The 19,047-nt window shown below is 39.4% G+C and overlaps 1 protein-coding gene across 6 annotated transcripts in view; it reads right to left on the reverse strand.

Moving 5' to 3' along the window:
* Positions 1-191: 191 nt before the first annotated feature.
* Positions 192-19,047, reverse strand: part of frmd4bb (FERM domain containing 4Bb) — a 25,663-nt gene continuing 6,807 nt past the window's right edge. For 2 of the 6 annotated variants that reach the window (XM_046056627.1, XM_046056626.1), the window contains exons 2-24: positions 16,209-16,274; positions 15,231-15,325; positions 15,014-15,106; positions 14,711-14,795; positions 14,321-14,377; positions 14,199-14,221; positions 12,513-12,596; positions 9,460-9,525; positions 9,093-9,150; positions 8,920-9,006; positions 7,260-7,336; positions 6,913-7,051; positions 6,679-6,820; positions 6,278-6,411; positions 5,956-6,072; positions 4,917-5,145; positions 4,776-4,829; positions 4,509-4,656; positions 4,147-4,314; positions 3,188-3,972; positions 2,347-2,485; positions 1,836-1,955; positions 192-1,104 (exon numbers count right to left, since the gene is read on the reverse strand). In XM_046056627.1, the coding sequence (XP_045912583.1) occupies positions 1,838-1,955; positions 2,347-2,485; positions 3,188-3,972; positions 4,147-4,314; positions 4,509-4,656; positions 4,776-4,829; positions 4,917-5,145; positions 5,956-6,072; positions 6,278-6,411; positions 6,679-6,820; positions 6,913-7,051; positions 7,260-7,336; positions 8,920-9,006; positions 9,093-9,150; positions 9,460-9,525; positions 12,513-12,596; positions 14,199-14,221; positions 14,321-14,377; positions 14,711-14,795; positions 15,014-15,106; positions 15,231-15,325; positions 16,209-16,274 (2,964 nt within the window). In that variant the 3' untranslated portion in view covers positions 192-1,104; positions 1,836-1,837. Of the gene's footprint in view, positions 1,105-1,607; positions 1,629-1,835; positions 1,956-2,346; positions 2,486-3,187; positions 3,973-4,146; positions 4,315-4,508; positions 4,657-4,775; positions 4,830-4,916; positions 5,146-5,955; positions 6,073-6,277; positions 6,412-6,678; positions 6,821-6,912; positions 7,052-7,259; positions 7,337-8,919; positions 9,007-9,092; positions 9,151-9,459; positions 9,526-12,512; positions 12,597-14,198; positions 14,222-14,320; positions 14,378-14,710; positions 14,796-15,013; positions 15,107-15,230; positions 15,326-16,208; positions 16,275-17,149; positions 17,483-19,047 lie in introns of those variants that run through there. The other 4 variants (XM_046056624.1, XM_046056623.1, XM_046056625.1 and 1 more) reach the window with 4 other exon arrangements.

The following is a 19,047-nucleotide window of genomic DNA, read 5'->3' on the forward strand; positions in this document are numbered from 1 at the left end:
CGCTGGCTATGGCTATTTAATGGACCGATATAACCTTCTCATCTAACTTTAAGCAAGAAAGCAAATACCTGTGAAAATATTTCCAAAAATGTCAAACTATTCCTTTAAGATTTACTCAATTACTCCATAACAGAACCTGAACTGCTTGTTTACAAGCCACATGGACCTCTCAAAGAAAGTGACAACAGCCGTTTATGTGTCACACATGTATTTATTCACATACTTGTTCCCAGTGGAAAATATTTTATGACAACATCTAGCAACAGATAACTACACACTGACTGTACAAATGTGTGAGAAAACAAACAACAAGACATGAATATGTTTTTTACGGCAGTGGTCTTCTGTTAATATAAAAAGAAGTTCTTATCAAAAAATCAATATTCTTACCATGCATTTTTAAACACATTACGCCACCAACAAAGACAAATGGTTCTATAAACAATATTGACATAATACATTCTGATCCAAAGTTTCAAGAAATGGAAATTAATTGAATACACAGTCTGCTCTAATGAATGATCAATTCAGTTCGTGTCATGACACATTGTGAACATGTTCAAGCTTTTTTTTTTTCAATTTGAATGTAATTTTTGAGACTATTTTATCATACTTAACTAAAATTATTGTGGTTAAAATCATTTTTATTCTATAACCTACTGTTTTGTATAAGGCAGTAGTTAGTTCCTGTTAAAATACATGAAGTTGGATTTCGGTAAAAACACGTTGCCTCATTTTTCATCTTTAAAACACAGTAGGGTTTGAATCCAGTGTGGTTGTGCAACATCAACAACACGTTCCTTGACACATTCTCATCTGCCTGTACAATTCATCCAATCCAAGGCACATGGGAAAGTCATTCAAGTGTCAACACTGTGTTCAGAGGTTACTTTAACATGAGGACAGTGTACACATAGACTCTGCCAAAACCAAAAACAGATTGAACATCTCCAAAGACACAGTTATGGCAGCAAAAAACGTTTGTATACAGCCCATGTTTCAACTGCATCCCCTTCATGTGCTGCTGGCCATGGCTTTATTTGTGCCAAAGTTTGCTTTGGTCCTCTTCAGCGGATGCTCATGTAGCTTCCATCCAGGTGAAATCTGTACAGGCAGTGACACAAGAATATGTCAAATCTACTGCTTGAGAACAAGGAACACATGGTTGGACCTTGTGAAAAAAATGGGTAATGGAAATGGAAATGCAATACAAATAAGTGTAAGGCTTTCGGGAATTTGGTGAGCCCCTGAGTTTTCCTAATGAGGTTCAAAATGTCAGTTTTAAAATATTGGATGAATTGCCATAAAATGTGGACATTCCTGTTCCCCTAAGGTTGAATTATTATTTTTTCTTATACTTGCAAAACTAATGACAGTCCCATCAGCCTCAGCTGTACTGTTTTAATTAACAAATGTTAGCATGCTAAAATGCTTACCAAGGATAGAGACCACAGTAAAGTGTATATCCGCTAAGCATCAGCATGTTACATTATCATTGTAAGCGTGTTAGCATGCTGATGTTTAAGCATTTACCTCACTGTACAGCCTCACAGAGCCACTAGCACGGCTGTAGACTGTAGTTACTTTATTATCATGTGATAAACAATTCTCGGTATGTCCCTCCTTGCCTTGATGGATGTCAGGTGCAAGATCATCAAAATCATAAGTGAAACATTTTTGAGCAAACACAAAAGCAATACTATGCCTAAAGAAAAAATCACTAGACCACAATATCATTAAATAAGCTGTACAAGAGTAACACAAATGAAGATGGGATGTCAAAATGGAGATGACTGGCAACACGACAGAAAGCAGCCCGCTGTGTTTGGTCTCACCCTTAAGTGCTAGAATGGTTGTCTGATGGTTCATCTGTACTAGTGGCCTCAGAGCCAACCACCTCAACTGACTCAGATTTTTTAGGCATTGTGTCAGATACTTTGTTTTCTGGAGAACATCTGCACACATGGGCATTAATCGTAAGTCAAGAAAGGAAGGAGGAAAGGCAGGAAGAAAGAGAGAAGGTCCTTGTGGTTAAATTTGTTAGTTTCAGGTCACACAAGTGGAATACAAGACAGAACCTCTTTCTTACAAATGCAGAGAAATACAATGTGATGTTTTATCAAGAGGCAGAGTAGCACACAAAGCAAATTCTTTAAACTGCAACAGACATGGATAAAAGGAAACAGGAGAGGCATTACTGACATTAGCAGGTTAATTATTGTACAAAACCAGCATTTTATCTAAAATTACACTAATAATACAGCTGAAAGAACAACCCCCAACTGTCTGTGGTTGACTCACTTCCTCTTAAATCCACAAGTCAGTGTGGTGAACTGTAGCACTCACCTGCTGTGTGTGGGACTGCGGTTGTACGGAGAGGCAGGAGCACCAGGGTGTGGGTACTGAGGTGTGTCGGGTGTATCATACTCTGTCAGGCCGACTGCCAACTGGTTGCGCCAGTTACCTGTGCTTTCCACTGAGGACACTGCAAACAAGACAAAAGCAAAAACACTCAGCTAATGTTGGTGTGTAACTCACTAGTAATTGTTGTTATTGAAAACACGCTTAAGTCCAGCATAATGTCACTATTGCGAAACAAACAATTACCCTTCACATGATATGGCAATATGTTATATGTTATTACTGTACCATTACGGCCACTTCATAATTTTTGTTTTGGACCGATTTCTTAAATGTAATTATAAATTGAATGCCATTTTAATAAATTACCAGTTGACTGTTTTTTAAGAATGCCAAGTACTCATCTTTCAGAAAACAAAAATGTTTTGCTCTGTGACTGTGTGAATGTAATAGTTTGTACATTAGAGGCACAAACTGGGGCTAATGTCCTCTTAGAAATCTTTGAACACAGCAAGTGAAACTCAACACTGAAACCCACATAAACAAAATAGTCTTGGGTGAGTTAGCAGCTCTTTAAAGTGACGGAATTCAGAGTGAGGGAGAATTAGATATGGAAATAAAATCGCATCCCTTGCAGGATGACCCCTGGCTGATCTATCTACTATGTAATAAACAACCAAGAGCAGATATGTATGTAAATACATCTATCCCTAATTCAGAATAAGACAAAAATAGATTTTAATAAATCATATTTTCTTGGGAGATTTTTTTGCTTCCTATACCATTAAATTTGACTTTTTCAAATTGCTCAAGGATATCATTTCACCTGATGAAAAGGAGGTGGTTCTGCTCGAGTGGCTGAAGGCCGCTGGCATGGTCTGGTAGCCAAGGCTGAGCTGAGAGCCGCTGTCGAAGTCATATCCAGCCAGCATCCCCCTCCCTCCGTCCCTGGGAGTCCTGCTTCGATGGTACCAGCCTTTCAGATGCTCCGCCACCAGGGCCTTCTGCATGTTCTTAGCCAACAGCTCATTTCTGGGCCCCTCTCTGCTCCGTGGTGGCCTCACCGTTGCGTAGGGATTCTGGGAAAGACCATCTGCTCGGTCACTGCTGTAATGCCTGAATCTGTCATGTCCATGATACCCATTTATTTGGTAAGAAGGATTGACGTTGTAGTGACCTTCTACTTCATTCTCGTACACATAGGCACCGTTAGCGTAAGGCTCCATGTCTGGGCAGGGATAGCCGGCGACATAGTAGGCACTGGGTGCATAGTGTGTTGAGGTCTCACATGAATAACCACAACCAGAATGGTGCTGGACCAAGTTTGGCATACTCCCAGTATTTCCATACACTTCCACCTTCCTGTGGAGACGATGCATGGTTGAGGTTCGGGAGTCCAGCGTACTGTAGTGGGAGTTGGCCGCCCCGCAGTAGTCCAGACTGGATTGGCTGGTGTAAGACGAACAGTCCTCTAACACCTCCGTGCTGTTGCTGCGGTGGGCTGGTGACAAGATAAAAACGGGCTTCTCTGAGTCTGTGTCTTTTTGCAGCCGGGACTGTGACTCCAGACTTCCGCTGCGATGCCTGAAGCAATGAGGAGACCCCTCTGACCTGGGGATGGGACACAATGTTTAACGGGATATTATTTCTGGATTTAGTACTTAAAATAAATGTTATGGATTTGGTTTGAGGTTAGGGTGTTGGAGAGAAAAGGGTATTTGGTTGAAATTATTGTTAAGTAGAAAAAAGATTTGGGGTTTCAGTGCAGGGGAGCAGAGATCACACCTGAGCTGGCTACTGCTGTAGGCATTGCGGGTCATCACTGGGGTGGGAGGCATGCTGCGTTGATCTCTAGGTGGTCTGGGAACTGTTTTATAGGGACTACTGTGGGTGGAGGAGACATCTCTTGGATTCTGGTAGTAGGGGGAAGCCTCCTGGCCTTCAAAAGCTAGTCTAAAAGGGTGTGGTATTAGGAGAGGATCAAAAAAAAGGGTGAGTGGGAAAATAGGGATGAGATGTGCAGAAAGGAATGAGGCTGCAAACATGACACAGTAAGTATTATGGACTCAAAACAAAACATATCATTGTTTCATTCGAAGAACAATTCAGCTTTCTTTTTTTTTAAGTTGTTAAACAAGTTTCCCCACCTGCTGTGGTTCTTGTTATGGTGATTTTCCCTTGGACATCCCTGTCTTTCCACATCGTATTCTGCTCCAAGCGATCGCATCGGACTGAGCTGAGGGGAACCTTGGACCGACCGTGACCGTGGCCTCTGACTGACACTGTCTGAGTCATCTGAATACAAAGGTAACCCACACTATCAATACTGACACTCCCCCTTTTTAAAATAGTCATAATAATGAATTTTAGGTCAAATGATTTTAATGCACCAGAATATGTGTTGTCTCACTCACCTTCATCCAGTGGGAGACTAGACAGAGAGCTGCAGTCTGAACGGATGAGTTCATCTGGAGAAAGAGGAAAGTACTCCATGTTTACTGTAAATATTGCTAAATGACAATCCAGTCACACAATCCAGTCAATCTGCATCTTACCTGCAATGATGACTGAGGCCCGCTGAGTGGGCTTTTTTCCCTTCTTGATTCTGTACTGGTTCATCTCATCCTCTATCTGTTGGAGTTTGTGCATGGCATCCAAACAGTTTCTCCTCCTCTTCTTCTTGACTGTTTTGCACAGTTCTGGCTCATTTGCGAGCTTCTTGGCTGCCTCCACAATCTTTTGCTGCAGGGCAAATCTGCTCTCCAGGTTCCTGAGGAAGGGATCCTACACAAAATACAAGCCCCACACCCCAGAGATAACAATAAGTAGGAAGAATTCTGCTACACACAATAATATTTTTACATATGCTGCAGATGCAATGCTGTCATGTCCTGCAAATAAGTAGCTTAGAGCATTTACTGTGAAGTACAAGGTTGTTGATTCCATGAAAAGATCAAAATCTGCAATGAAAGTTCCTCTCCCACTACTTTCCAACTTCCCTACTCTGTGGCATTCAGCCTTAAGCCAGTTGGTTTCTACTAAAGTCGTAAATCTTTTGAGAATCTTAATCAAGAATATATAGTTAATTTTTTTTTTTTTTAAAGGGTAGATAATTTCCTAAAACAGCTGGCCACTGTACTTTTTAGCAAATGTAACTCAAACAGGAGTAACAACTGCCTTTATTGGGGAGTATTTGCAGCTTTAGAACAATGCACGTGGGATTGACACAAAATAAACTAGTGTCCATGTTCATTGTAATGAAGGAACATTTCACCCAGTGCAACAGTGTAGCTTATTGATGCAGTTTTAATAGTTTCTGGACATCAGTGGAGCTCCATGGCACCGAGGAATATCAGGCTTTGCCAATACAGGCACTACTTGTGAGTAGGATCAGTTCATTGTTGGCTGTGATCTTTCTATGGAATTTGTTCACAAACAAATTAAAATAAAATACCACCAGCCATGTCCTTTAAATTAAATAAGTGACATTTATGGACTTAAGCATACATGATACAGACAAACTGTGGTACACGCTAAAATTTAAAACATTAATTACTGCTGCATTTGATTAAAGCACACCAGTTTAATACAGACCTCATTGTAAGGGAAAAGGTCATCTAACTTGAAAGCAGTGCCAACTCGCCTTCTGACGTGTGGCGGTCTTTCACCTGAAGAGAGGGGATACTCTTTTGGCAGCTTGCCCGTAAGCTCCTGAAAACACAAAACAACAAGGCCCCTAAACAAGTGATGAACTGAACCTAACAGAAAGAAATATCAATCTACTTGCCGCACAGCAGTACAGATTAATGCTGGGAGTTCAGCTGACTGAATTTGGCTGTTTAGACAAAATGTTTGTATGTGCCTTGCAAGATATAGTACCAGTGCAGAAAAAGTGTAATACAAAATGACTTCTCACCGCCTCTCTCAAGCAAATCTTCTTCAGTTCTTTAGTTTTCTTGGCCAAAATATCTTTGATCTCCTGCTCTTTTTTTCGCAGCTCAGTGAGTTTCTCTTTCTTCAGTTCTTCACTCATTTCAGAGTCTGCTGAACCTGTGAAACAATATTCTTACTATTCTTGCCAACACAACATACAATACCCTTATAACTAAAAATTACATCCGTGTTATGAGACTGTATGCAATATCATCATGCGCTGACTCTTCAACTTGTCATCTTTACGTTTTAATTCACAAAGAGCTTAGTGTTTATCCTTCATAGCTTAGCCAGAGACACTTAGGAGTGCAAATATAATCTTTTGTTATAAAAACATGAACTTAATAGACGCTTGCTTCATGAACTCAAATAATTATAACCAACCTGTAGACACCAGGCTCCCATTGCTGGCTGTAATTAAGTTATTCTTCAGACTTGCGTCTCCCAGTCTGTTTATTTTTGCTCCTCCGTGCTCTGTAAGATCCATGGCAATTTCCTCCAAACTTCTTGCTGTTCCTAATTTAGCCTTAAAATTAAGAAGAGAATGAATAATAAAGATTAGTGGGAGGATAACTCCATATTAAAAGTAATGTGTAGTGACTGATAACTGACACTTACTTTGCTTTGTTTTCTGTCCAAGTAGAACTGGTGCTGGCTAATAGCCATGACCCAAATGGTTTTAATCAAAGAATGGGTGGCATACCACGTGTGGATGAGTAGGCCCGTCTGCCCAAATGTGCGCTTAGTTACTGCTCTCCTGAAACAAGAAACACACCAGAAAAGAAATCAGATGTTGAGATAACAGTTTTCATCACAATTCAAATAAAAGCTACAGTGATTTAAATTATCTCTTTTGATAAATGCTGTAGAGAAAGACTTAAGTTAAGCAACTGTTAGCCCAAGAAAAAATTAAACAACAAAATAATCAACTTTTTTAACAATTACAAAGGACCCCTGCTGCTCACCTGTGTGGATCATTAACTTCTACAGCAAATTTCTTCTCCCGAAAGTACAAGTTTTCCAGCTGCTTCCACTGGTAAAGCTAAAACAAAACAGAATCTGATTAAGGAAAAGGATATTATGCTCTGTATGTTTACAGCTGAAAATGTAGAGAGATGAGTGTAAGGCCAGGAATAATTGCTTTTTTTTGTCCATTTGTGTCTTGAACCCAGGTGAATCTTCATGTATTTACAGTATGATGGCCATGATCACTATGACTAACATCTCTTAAACTGTTAGGAAACATAATTGAAGTAGAAATAATAGAAGTTCAGGTACTTTAGCTAGCCTGTTTCAACCACAGTCATTATAAAAAAGCCAGTCTGTAACGTGAACTGTCATTACAGTCTGGGCCGCCTGGCATGCCAAGTGTGCAATAATGCAGGTGTTGGAGAGCAAAAAAATGCCAAAAAGACTCATCGCAGTATACCACACTTTCCGTGGCTCATCACGTCTATTCCCATATCACCCAGGTGCTCACTGACAACAGCCAGATATGAACAATCTATTTTGGTCAGTGACTCACTGTATGTCTGGACAAGATCTGAGGACACAATCTCAAACAGACAGCACAGAAAATTATATTCCACATTGATGCTTTGGGGAGTATTTTGTATCACAACGCTGCGACATGGTTAACATTCAGTAAGTATGGAGAGGGAAACATCCATCCAGTTTTACTATAAAAAATATAAATTAAAAGATCGATAGTTTGTTCAATATTTTAAATCAACATACAATTCAGTAAATGTTGTTTGAAGAAGCCAAACTACTAATGTTGACCAGACAAAGAAGCATAGTATCCAGTCTTACCAGTATAATGGATGTTCACAAGTCCTCTTAAGTTATTAAGTCCTCCCAGGCTTTTCACTCAACACAAACACATACTTTTTTCCTTCTCCTGTCAGCTCTTGACTTGCCTCCTCAGGTATTCTCAGAACATGCTTAATAGCGCCCAAATCCAGCCCATTTTCCTTTGACATCACCAGCTCACTCCCTCTTCTCATATCCAAAACACACCGCTGCCTGCTGTGTGCACACAGCCGGCCTCTTGCACAATTTTGGACAGCAGCAGACAAAGATGGATTGCACCATGTCGAGCAATTCAGGCTTGAACTGGGAGACCGTGCCAGAAAATGATTGTGCATTGTTTCAAACTATCCACCACTTCTATCACAGCACTGCAACGCACAGTCTGCATCCAGCTGCATAGGCACATACTGGAGTCACAGACTGGACAACATACCTGACAGATCACTCACATGGGTGTTACTTCTATCATCTCACAAGCACAAACACCACCAATGGAACAAGAAAAGCAGCTAGCTTCATACTGCATTCTCAACAACTTTATACAAAACTCACTAGCCTCATTAAAGCAAACTGCCAGAGCTCTCTACACTGAAATCACATTTCTTTCAAGTCTGCTCTCGTCTGCTGCAGCTGAAAACCAGCTTTTCTTGGAGTCAAACTGATGATGCATGAATTAAGGCTGGTGAATCACCATGCTATGTGCAACAGCAGCAATCCTTACCCATGCCCTGTGCTATCATGTCCACATGCAGATTTGTGAAGTAGAGCAATAGCAGCAGCCATTTCTGAGACAGCGCCGCAAGAAATGTTTACCTTCCGAGGTTTTAATTTATCCTGCAGGTCATACTGGCCAATGCCCTTATAGCTGATTCCGAGCCACCAAGGGATCCCTTGTTTATCCTGTGAGGCAAGAACACAGCGTGATGGTTGACTCAGTTTCAGGTGCAACACCCGTCATTTCCCATTAATCACAGCAGAAGACCTACCTTAACTTCATAATAATGGACGCCATATGTGGGCAACGATTCCACTAACGTCAGATACCTAGAAATAAAACAATTTTAATTGAAACCACCAGCTGTTTTTTTAACATCTGCATGTGGTTTACCTTTGGAAATGTGAAAAAAACAGAACTGTGAAACTGATCTCTGTCAGCGTGATTCACTGGACTGCAACTGAAGAGGAGCTATTGATTTCAATCAGATGATGAGAAAAGGAGTGCCCGAGCGAGACAGAGAGAAGGGAGGGCTAATAGAGGTGAGAGGAAGATTAATGAACTTAAAGCTGACTAACATTAATTGTCTAATTACTAGTGTTGAACCACTGGCAGAATTTTTTTTTTCCAATACTTACTGCACAATGGCCTGTCCTCGGGAGACTCCTTTCAGCTGTTTATAATATTCAATCACTCGATCCTCACTGCAATAGCACATAAATAACACGGCCTTGTTACTTTTCTATTATCAAGCCATTCTGTATGGTGACAAAAAAACAGACAAAAGGTTGTAAAGGGTTATCAGAAATATAACTGGCTATGTTCAAATTATGTTGGTAGTTAAAGAAAATGGAGTGTAAAAAGAAAAAAGCATTGCACTTCTGTCTTTAACCTCCAGTTTGTTATAAAAATGAGGTGGTATTATGCTTTTTGGCTTTTTCCCTCTCCTTTATTGAGTTATATATCTTTTTTGTGCATGTAACAGGTTTGCAAAGTGAAAAAGTCTTGCCCAAAGGGAGTTCCCATCTCCCACAGAAAGCACTGCTCTGAACCGCTTGAAAACAGCTCGTTTGTAGTCCAGCCCTTCACTTCCTTTACTTGTGTCACAATGAAAACGCGTCATAAAGCTTGCCAAGCAACTTGCGCAGGTCAGGCACGCCCTCAAACCAAGCTAGTCTGAGTGGAGACCCTTTGGTTCGACTCGCCTTTGTTTGGGTTTCCATTGTAGAAATGTTGTACCTGTACCTGCTTCCAGGTTCTAAGCGAGCTGAGGGATACTAAAATGTAACATGAAAACATGACAGACTGCTGATTGGTCAGAGAGAATATTCACTATTCACTGCATCATCATTGCTGCACCAGACAGAGACAGTTTTCATATGGAATTTCATCACTAAATCCACTTCTGAGAAGATTTGAAGTGAGAAATCAGCTGTGTAGATTTCGAATATTGACAGTTTTACGAGAAGTGATGGCGGAACAAAAATGTGCTTGAATATTTTTGGAGTTGAGGAGCTCCGCAAGTGGCTTCGGGGGAAGCCTGTGCCAACCCGCGGGAGGAGCGTGTGAGGCCGGCCAGCCGCCCGCTCACAGAGCCCTCTGCTCCCGCCGTCACACAGACCGCTGCAGCAACAACGGCAGAGGAAAACACAGCTGGAAGGTTTTCATACCGCTTATCTGTCTTTACATTCTGAGGAATGTTGAAACGTTTTAACTTAAAAAAGAGAAAGCTGTGTGGATCGCTGGTGTGTGTGTCGCATTGAACAGTACATCGCGGCAGTTGTGTGTGGCGTCGCTATGACGACCTGCTATATACTATCTCTGGGTACTATCTGCGACGGAAAACGGAGCAGGGCCGAGTAGAGTCGAGTCTATCGATTTGCGCTATGGTAGCATTTTGCGGCAAGACAGCATAGATCGTCAGAACACTGGCAACAGTTCAGTGTTTAGTCCTGATGGTAAGATGTGGAACAATGATGTTGTGGACTTAAGAGTAATTTATACCATCTGCTAGATTACGGTCGCAGCCTGAAGCGACTTTGGTTTGGATCACACCAGATCACACCAGATCACACTACCTTGTTTCTTACGACCCACCCTTCTCTGCTTCTGATTGGCAAGTACTTACCTGGGAACTGCGCACGTGCAACTCCCAACAAAGATTTTCTACAAATAAGATGCATCACTCTGTAGCTCAAGAGCAGAGCATACAACACATAGGGTGAAAAGAGGAGCTGCAGCAATGTGCAGTATGAGAAAAATATGGTGTTAAATTTTAAGAAAATTAAACCATGTAAACCTGTTCTGGTACAACCCCTAATTAAGATTTTGAACCTGAAAATGAGCATAATAGCAACTCTTTAATGTTTTTCTTCACTGGCAATCAGTTGAAAAAATAAATTAAAACCTAAAACATTTATTTTACTCTTCTATTTATCTTTCACTTGCTTATTTTTCAACTCCTTCATTTTCTTATTTTTTGGTCTTTGCACACACTAATTGTGTGCGTAACGTCAACATAACTGGAGTAAGAGAGGACTGTTCAGCTAGCTAGCTTAACTGAAAACGCTGGTCACTAAACATACTAAGCACCAGTGTTTTCAGCTAGCTACCTAGTTGAAGCTAACTTTCTTAGCCACTGCATGTGCAAAGTTAATCTTCCACAGTATCTTGCTTTAGCATCACTACAAACTCAATAAACAGTAGCTTAAGCATTTAGCCAGAAAACTAATACTACTATAACATTCACAGACACTACGCTTCTATAACATTCATCTTCAAGCCTGTCTCTGTTGTCTTCATAAAGGCAAACAATTTAAACTATCTGGACTTTATTTTGTCATCCTGGACATTTAGTAGATGTGTGTGATTTAATTTCTCTATTGTCATAATGTCAAAATCAAAATCTTTATAATAATTTAGCCATCTAACACTCAGACAGACACCCTGGCTATTCATGGTGCATAGACACACCCATCTCATTAATATACAAGCATGAGAACAAAGGGTAATGTTGCTTCAGAAAAAAAGGAAAAGATAAATTATTAAATGTGTGCCTAGCCCAAAAAAATAAGAAAATAAAGGAGTTGAAAAATAAAATGAGATAAACAAAAGAATGAAATTGTTTAAAGCTAAGGTGTTGTAACTGTCTTTACATCCCAACAGCAATAAATAAATCAAATGCTCTGATTCAAAAATGAAAAAAATCCGTCTTTGGCTTTCACAGGACTGTCATAAGCACTAATAGCACGGACAATCATTTCATTCTCTACCTGCGTGTACTCTGCTAGTGCACTCATTGTGCAAAAAAATTATGAAAATGTGTTTTGGAGGGAGTTCTGAAGGGAGGGAGTGGGATTTTTATAGTTCAAAATCTAGTCTTTTACTGTTTCTCCAATGGTGCCATCCCCAACGTAAACTTTTAGTGAATTTTATCAACTGATTGGTGGTAAAGGATAACTATAAAGCTTTACAGTTTCTTTTTACGCACTTTTTTTGTTTTTAACAGTATTATTTGTTGTTGCATCCAGTCATATTGTTGACTTCTCTGATAACATTTTAATACATTTTGTCAGTTTTGTAGTGCTGCTGCATGTTGAAAAAAAACATAAAATAAATAGGTCGGGTCTAAAGGCCTGCATTACAGTTATCAGTGTAATCAAGTTTTGAAATTAATTTCTTGTGAGCGTACCAGTAAGCAAGTGATGGGTGTTCCTTGAGTACTTTGGTGGGAAGAGTTGGTAGTTTCTTCAAGTCAGCTCTAGTGTTTTCATCACTGAAACAGAAAAGAAAAATATTAAAACGAATGCAATAATTTATCTCCGAGCTTCTTGTCTTCAAGTATTACAGCTCTGAATATACATATGTGTAAATCATCACATCTTCAGTTTGGCCAGAGGCAAAGGTGCAAAAACCACCAGGTTCATGGTCAGAATTTTACAAATACTGAAGTCATGAATCCAAATTGCCCTACCTTGAGGTACTTGTACTTTATACGTCTACTCCACTACATTTCAAAAGCACATTTTGGACTTTTGATTTCAGTGCATTTATCTGACAGCTGTAGTTAATCTGAAGATCAAGATTTTAGAAGCAAAACATATGAATAGTTTATAAGATACGATAAATTAGTAGGCGTGAAATTAATCCAATAACAAAATGTGTAATAAAATATAACACTAAAGGGCCCACTCTGCATAAGGAGTACTTGCTTTTTGACACTTTAAGTAGATTTTGATGATAATACTTAAATGCCTTACTTAAGTAAGACCTTTACTTGTAACAGAGTATTTTTACACTGCAATATTACTACTTTTATTTAAGTAAAGGAGCTGAATAATTCCCCCAGCACTGTCAATTACATTGTGTGTAAATTTTATTTTGCAGCATGAGTATGTCAATGCTGTTTCAAAGCCTTCTACCAGGAGTAAAATTCTAGTGGGGAAATACCTATGGTAAATACAGAATCCTTTTTTTTTCTTGGCACACAAGTAGTGAAATTTTAGCTACTGTTTTGCAGAAACTAGCATTTACTGTAGCGTTAGCAACAAGTAAAGCTATCTGTGCATCAGGAAACTTCATAAATCACAGAGTTGAGGCAGAGCAGCCAGATGACATCAGAGGGAAAACCAGAAAATATTTACCTTTCCTTCATAACCATAAAAGCACTTTCTGTGAGACATACTGAACAATCTCCTGCTCTGGCTCTATGGAATGAAAGATTCTCTGGAACGTGGGCTGGTGTAAATACATTTTGCGGCCGTAAATATTAATGAGCCCAGATGTTACATCACTCCTTGCACTTGTAAGCATTCTTTTGCATGCGCAAGATTTACATATGAAGGAGGAAGCAATGGTGATAGAGGCTCACGGTATCTCAATTCCATTTATTGAACTCTTCTTATTCAACTATGCCGAGGTAAGGTTTTATTAATAGATTATAAACTCCCCCAATGTAGCTTAAAAATTCAAAGGTCAGTGTCCTCAATGATAGTTACAGCCCTGCATTTACTCAGATTAACAAAGATGTCTGTATTCCTAAACCATCTTACTTCATCAGCTGGTCAAAGCCAGGTGGCGACCTGCATCAAGACGTGCAGTACCCTGTTAACACTACACAGATGACAGTTGCTCTCTGCTATGTAAAAGTGTCTCTGCTTTGCAATACATGGCTTCTACCAGCACTATGAGATTCATTAGCTGCCTGGTGCAAGCTTCTCAACACACTGTGGTAAGCCTCACATAACACTGCTATTGATTTTTGTTGTCTGCACTACAGGGAAACAAGTGACCTATTGAATGTCTTCACTAAAAGCACACTATTAACTTGTCCTGCTGCTATTAAATACTTCTTACCCAGCTGATTATATGCACTTACCTTGTGTAGTCCCCCTTTGCCTCCTAGAGATTAAAAAATTACATCTTATCAGATCACATGCTTTAAAAACATTTTAGATGCAGCGATTAATGTATGTATGTGAGGCTATTAAAAGCACTAACCTGCAAAGCATTTGCAGCCAATTTGAAGACATTCTCACTTTCCACTTCTATAATCTCCTGAAAGACATAAAAGATCAACAGGAAAAATAAATAGGATCCAGAACATGTGGTCCATGTGGAGAAAGCTTTCCTGATCCAAACATAAAAATCTGCCCTACAATAACCTCAGCATCTTCTCAAAATGAACCCTTGTGTTTTTCTACTTTCTTAGGCTGTCTACTTTACATTCCAGCCAGCAGAGTGAGAAAAATGTGCCCTGCAGCCACTGTCTGTTTAGCTGAGGTGCTGCAAGGGTCTAGAGACAGTGAATCATCAGGGAGCTGCTGAGAAAAAAAAGACAACTAGCAGAATCATTTTTCATTGCTTCAACAAAAACAGAAAAACACTTACATTGTAGACAGCAGATTTTGCATTTAGGAAGAATAACTCCACCGTTATGATGTCCTTAAGCTGTGTTATGTTTTCTACATAAAACCTATGAAGGACAAAAGCAGATGCATACACAGCAATTAGGCATTAGACTGAGGCATCTTGTCACAGTGTTATTGTTGCAACAATCAGGATAGGTATGTTCTGTCACAGAACTAACTACCCTGGACCTTTTGTTGACAGCTAACAGTTACACTTTGTGTCAACAAAGTAGTGCTCCCTGCTGGAGAACTTGTGATTTGCATGAGAAAAATGAATTATTACCTGACCAGGAAGTTGAGGGCAATGGGCCCGGGCTTCTTCGAAAAGTCATGTTCAAGAACTCTGCGATCCATCTGTAACCACTTACGCTGACCACTGCAAAAGCAAACATGAATGAAGCATCAGAAAGCAGTATACACATGCACACACACACACACAATTGTATGGTATCTGTAAATATTAAGACCACTGAAGAAAAATAACTTAACAATTTACATACTTGTCATCAAAAAATGCGAGTCCAAAGAATTCCTTCTCTTTGAGGTTGAAGTGGGAGGAAACCAAGTCAAGGAGTTCGTACGACAGCAGCTTAGGCTGCAGAAGAAGATTTTGATTGAGAAGGAAACCTACTTCAAAATATTGATAGGTAACCAAACATCCCTACTAAAATAAAATAACTATTTCCTTGATAAATGTGTCATAGATACTTGAGGAAATGTTTTTTTCTGTTGCTTCCCTAGTAAGACTTGTAAGACTGAGAGGTCAACTAGAGAAAAGACTATTGGCGTGAAGGTTTTGTGTTTTAGTGCGCTCAGGACACAACAGTGCAAATACTCAGGGATTTCATTCAGGTCATGCTGCTGAAGGGTGGGCATCCTACTCACTGTGTTAACCTGCTGTCATTAAACATATATTTTAGGGTAATGTGATGGAGGAAACATACCTCCCTTTCAACCCTTTTTACAAATGATGTAATACTTTCCCACTGAAAACATTCCACATACATTACATTAGAAACATCTCTATGAAACTATTGTTTTTAAACCTGCAACAACATTTTTTTGGTACTTAAGGGAAGAGGAAACAGGATGTGAACACTGACATAATCAAAACAGATACTTATTTGCATGTCCAGCAGATACGGAGCAACATAAGCATGTATTTGTAGTCGTGGTTTCTGGCCACCTGATGAATAAAGTTCAATTCTCTCCTTTTATTTCTAGCTTGGGCACCACCAACTTTTGAGGGAAATATCTCTCTCTTTAGCTGCCAAATGCTCCACTATGTTCACCAGCTAGTCGCCAACTGAAAGTAGCATGTCCCCTCATTCAAGTTGAGGGGACATGCAGAGTCAAGTGATAATTCTTTGTGTGTTTATTATTTTTTACCAGCAATCCCTTTCGCATTACACATAGTCAGTTGATCTATTGTTATTATAAAATATTGATTATTGCCTTTAAGTCAGGTGCATTCATACCTGAACCAGCAGCTCTAGCTTCCTGTCATCCAGCAGCTGCACTTGGCACAGTCTGCCCTCAGTCATCTGCAGGGAAAAGAAAATAGGAAGTTCAAGGCTTGTGACACAGATTGCAAGCCATTCATCATCACAAGGCACAGTGACATCAGGTCTTGTGTGTTGGTAATCTTTTTACAACTATGGCAGTACAGTATACATAAGGCTAGATAAAATATCTAGAGATTTGAGACAAAGTTACTATATTTACTTTCAGCCAAAGGCCTTGGTGGTAAACAGAAAAAAAACGCTGACGTTGTTAATGACAACAAACCCATTGTGTAAAGGATTTGTTTCCATAGCAGCCAAAAGAAGGATTTGAAGTTCCATTTTGAAACTTTCACATTTAACTTTTACTCTTTCAGTCGCTCAGCCTTTGCAGCATTTGAGTAAAGAAATAGCTGGTGGTGGAATGTAACTAAATACATTTACTAAAAGACCAAAAAAGGTACTTATATTTTACCATTAATTATCAGGTTATAAAATTTGATGAATTTCTATAGATCGAACTACCCAACAATATATAATTTAGTTAAAATTATTAATTAAAAACATTAAAATGCTTTTCAGACATGAACTCAACCATAATAGTAATTAAATAATATAATATGTAGTAATATAACATTCACAATTTTCAACATAACGAGGACATTTTACTTTAAATACTTTAATTATATTATACCAATACTTAATCACTTTTATATAGTAAGATATTAAAATACTGAAAGCACTGTATGCTCGATAAATCATATAGCTGGTAAAAATGACAGATTGAGGTTGACCAGTTTCACAACAAAACCAGCTTACAAACTTAAAGAAAACACACTTCTCAGGGCCTCCTCTTCTGACAGAATGAGGCTGATCACAATTTCTAACACTTGTAGTTAACCGAGCAGCTGCTGTACCTGGTAAACCTCTCCAGGGACAGTGCAGGTGTGGATGCATCCCTGACCAGACCTCATCCTTTAATGTAAGAGTCCCCTCTTGGATCCAGACCATGAATTTGGTAACTCTGACTGAGCAGCAACAGACGATCAGGATTAACCAGCAACTTGTTCTATCCAGGTTACTGACTGAGTTGTGTGCAGTGGCGACTTATACAGTGTAGCCAGTTTACGAGAAATCAACAGCTGACTGAATGAAGGCAGGCTGGGTCAGACTTCTGACCACCCTTTGGGGTTTACTTCTTCTTAGTAGGAACAATAGGGGTCAGACAAGAAACATTAGTGGTCAATAAAAGGTGGTTAAGCTTGTCTATATTGTCTGACATTTTAGATACTTATTCCACTTGTGTGCTGTTCTGTGGCTGAATGGGTTTGAATATGGATATCAGATTTCACTTACTTCCTTTTCCTGTACATTTTAACTGAGTGATATTTGATAATTGAGGGAGAAGAGATTCCCACTAAAGTGGCTGAAATAACTCAAAGAGGCTTCACAAAACACATACAACTTTATATCTTATGTCTCACCTTGCACTAATTTGTGATTAAACAAATTGCCCTGATTCCTGAGTGTGTGTGTGTGTGTGTGTGTGTGTGTGTGTGTGTGTGTGTGTGGACACCATCTGTATTGTTTTAATGAGCAATTTGTCAATTACAACCTCTGAATAATGTATCTTTCTTATCGTCAAAGCCATAAATTCTCTTTCCTGCTGTAAATTAAAAGTGCACATTCAATAAATCCAATTCATTTGGAGTGTGGCTGCTCATGACGATCACTAGGATTATTATTACACTGATATGAGCTTGATTAGTCATGACTGCATCATGGTGGGGTCACACAATTTCTCTCAGTCATAAGCATGAAATTACTCCAGACTGGCATGTACAGTAAAGGCACTGGCCACTAGATGGTGCAGGGATTATAATTTTTCTACGTAAAGAAGTTTATATGCTAGAAAATGGCCTCTTAAACAAGCATTCACCACTAAGGAATTTTCACAAGCAGTTATTAGCGCAGCAGACGAGAGTCCAATTCAGCTGGGCAACTCGTACTTATGCAATATAGATGACGTGAGTGGGAGGAGGCGCTGTGATTTTTAGGAATCTACACCATTGATCATATGAGAGCTACAATGACTACACGAACAGCTTTTAATATCTGATAAAGCAGCCCAGCAACCCTGACGAACCCATCAATTTCTGTGTCACAACACAAAGAAGATACACTATCACGCACAATAGACAAAAGGGGAAATATTACATTTTCCACGTGAACACAGGTCAGTAAATGCTGTGCAATTACCAGTGTACACTAACAACTAGGAATTACAACTTATTTTCATCATACTTAAATGTCAAAATATAGTGAAAAATGCTCATCACAACATGCTTGAAACTGAACTTGACATCCTCAAATATCTTGTTTTGTCCGTCCACCAGTTCACAACCCAAAGACATCTGGTTTACACTGACATAAGACCAAAAAAAGTCTAATCCTCACATTTTAAAAGCTGAAACCAACACATATTTTATATTTGTGCTTGAAAAGTGACCTAAACAATTTTCAATTTTCTATTGATAGACGAATTGACATATTTTTGCAGCTCTACCAACAACTGCTAATAATTTAAACCTCCATTTGTCATCCGATGATGTACTTCTATTCATCTCAGTGCAGCAGACAGCGCTGCTTAGTCAACCAAACACAACCTATTCAACCTCAATAAAAGGCCGGCCTTGGACCCTGTGGGGTTAAGACAAGTACTGAACCTTCAAGTAAAAAAAAGAACCATCAGTTTTTGTGTTTGTCTCTCCAGAGACTGGACAGGCGCTGGTTGAGTACTGCGCCCCAGGGTGCG

This window comes from Micropterus dolomieu, linkage group LG08 (genome assembly GCF_021292245.1).
Source record: "Micropterus dolomieu isolate WLL.071019.BEF.003 ecotype Adirondacks linkage group LG08, ASM2129224v1, whole genome shotgun sequence".
NCBI lineage: Eukaryota > Metazoa > Chordata > Actinopteri > Centrarchiformes > Centrarchidae > Micropterus > Micropterus dolomieu.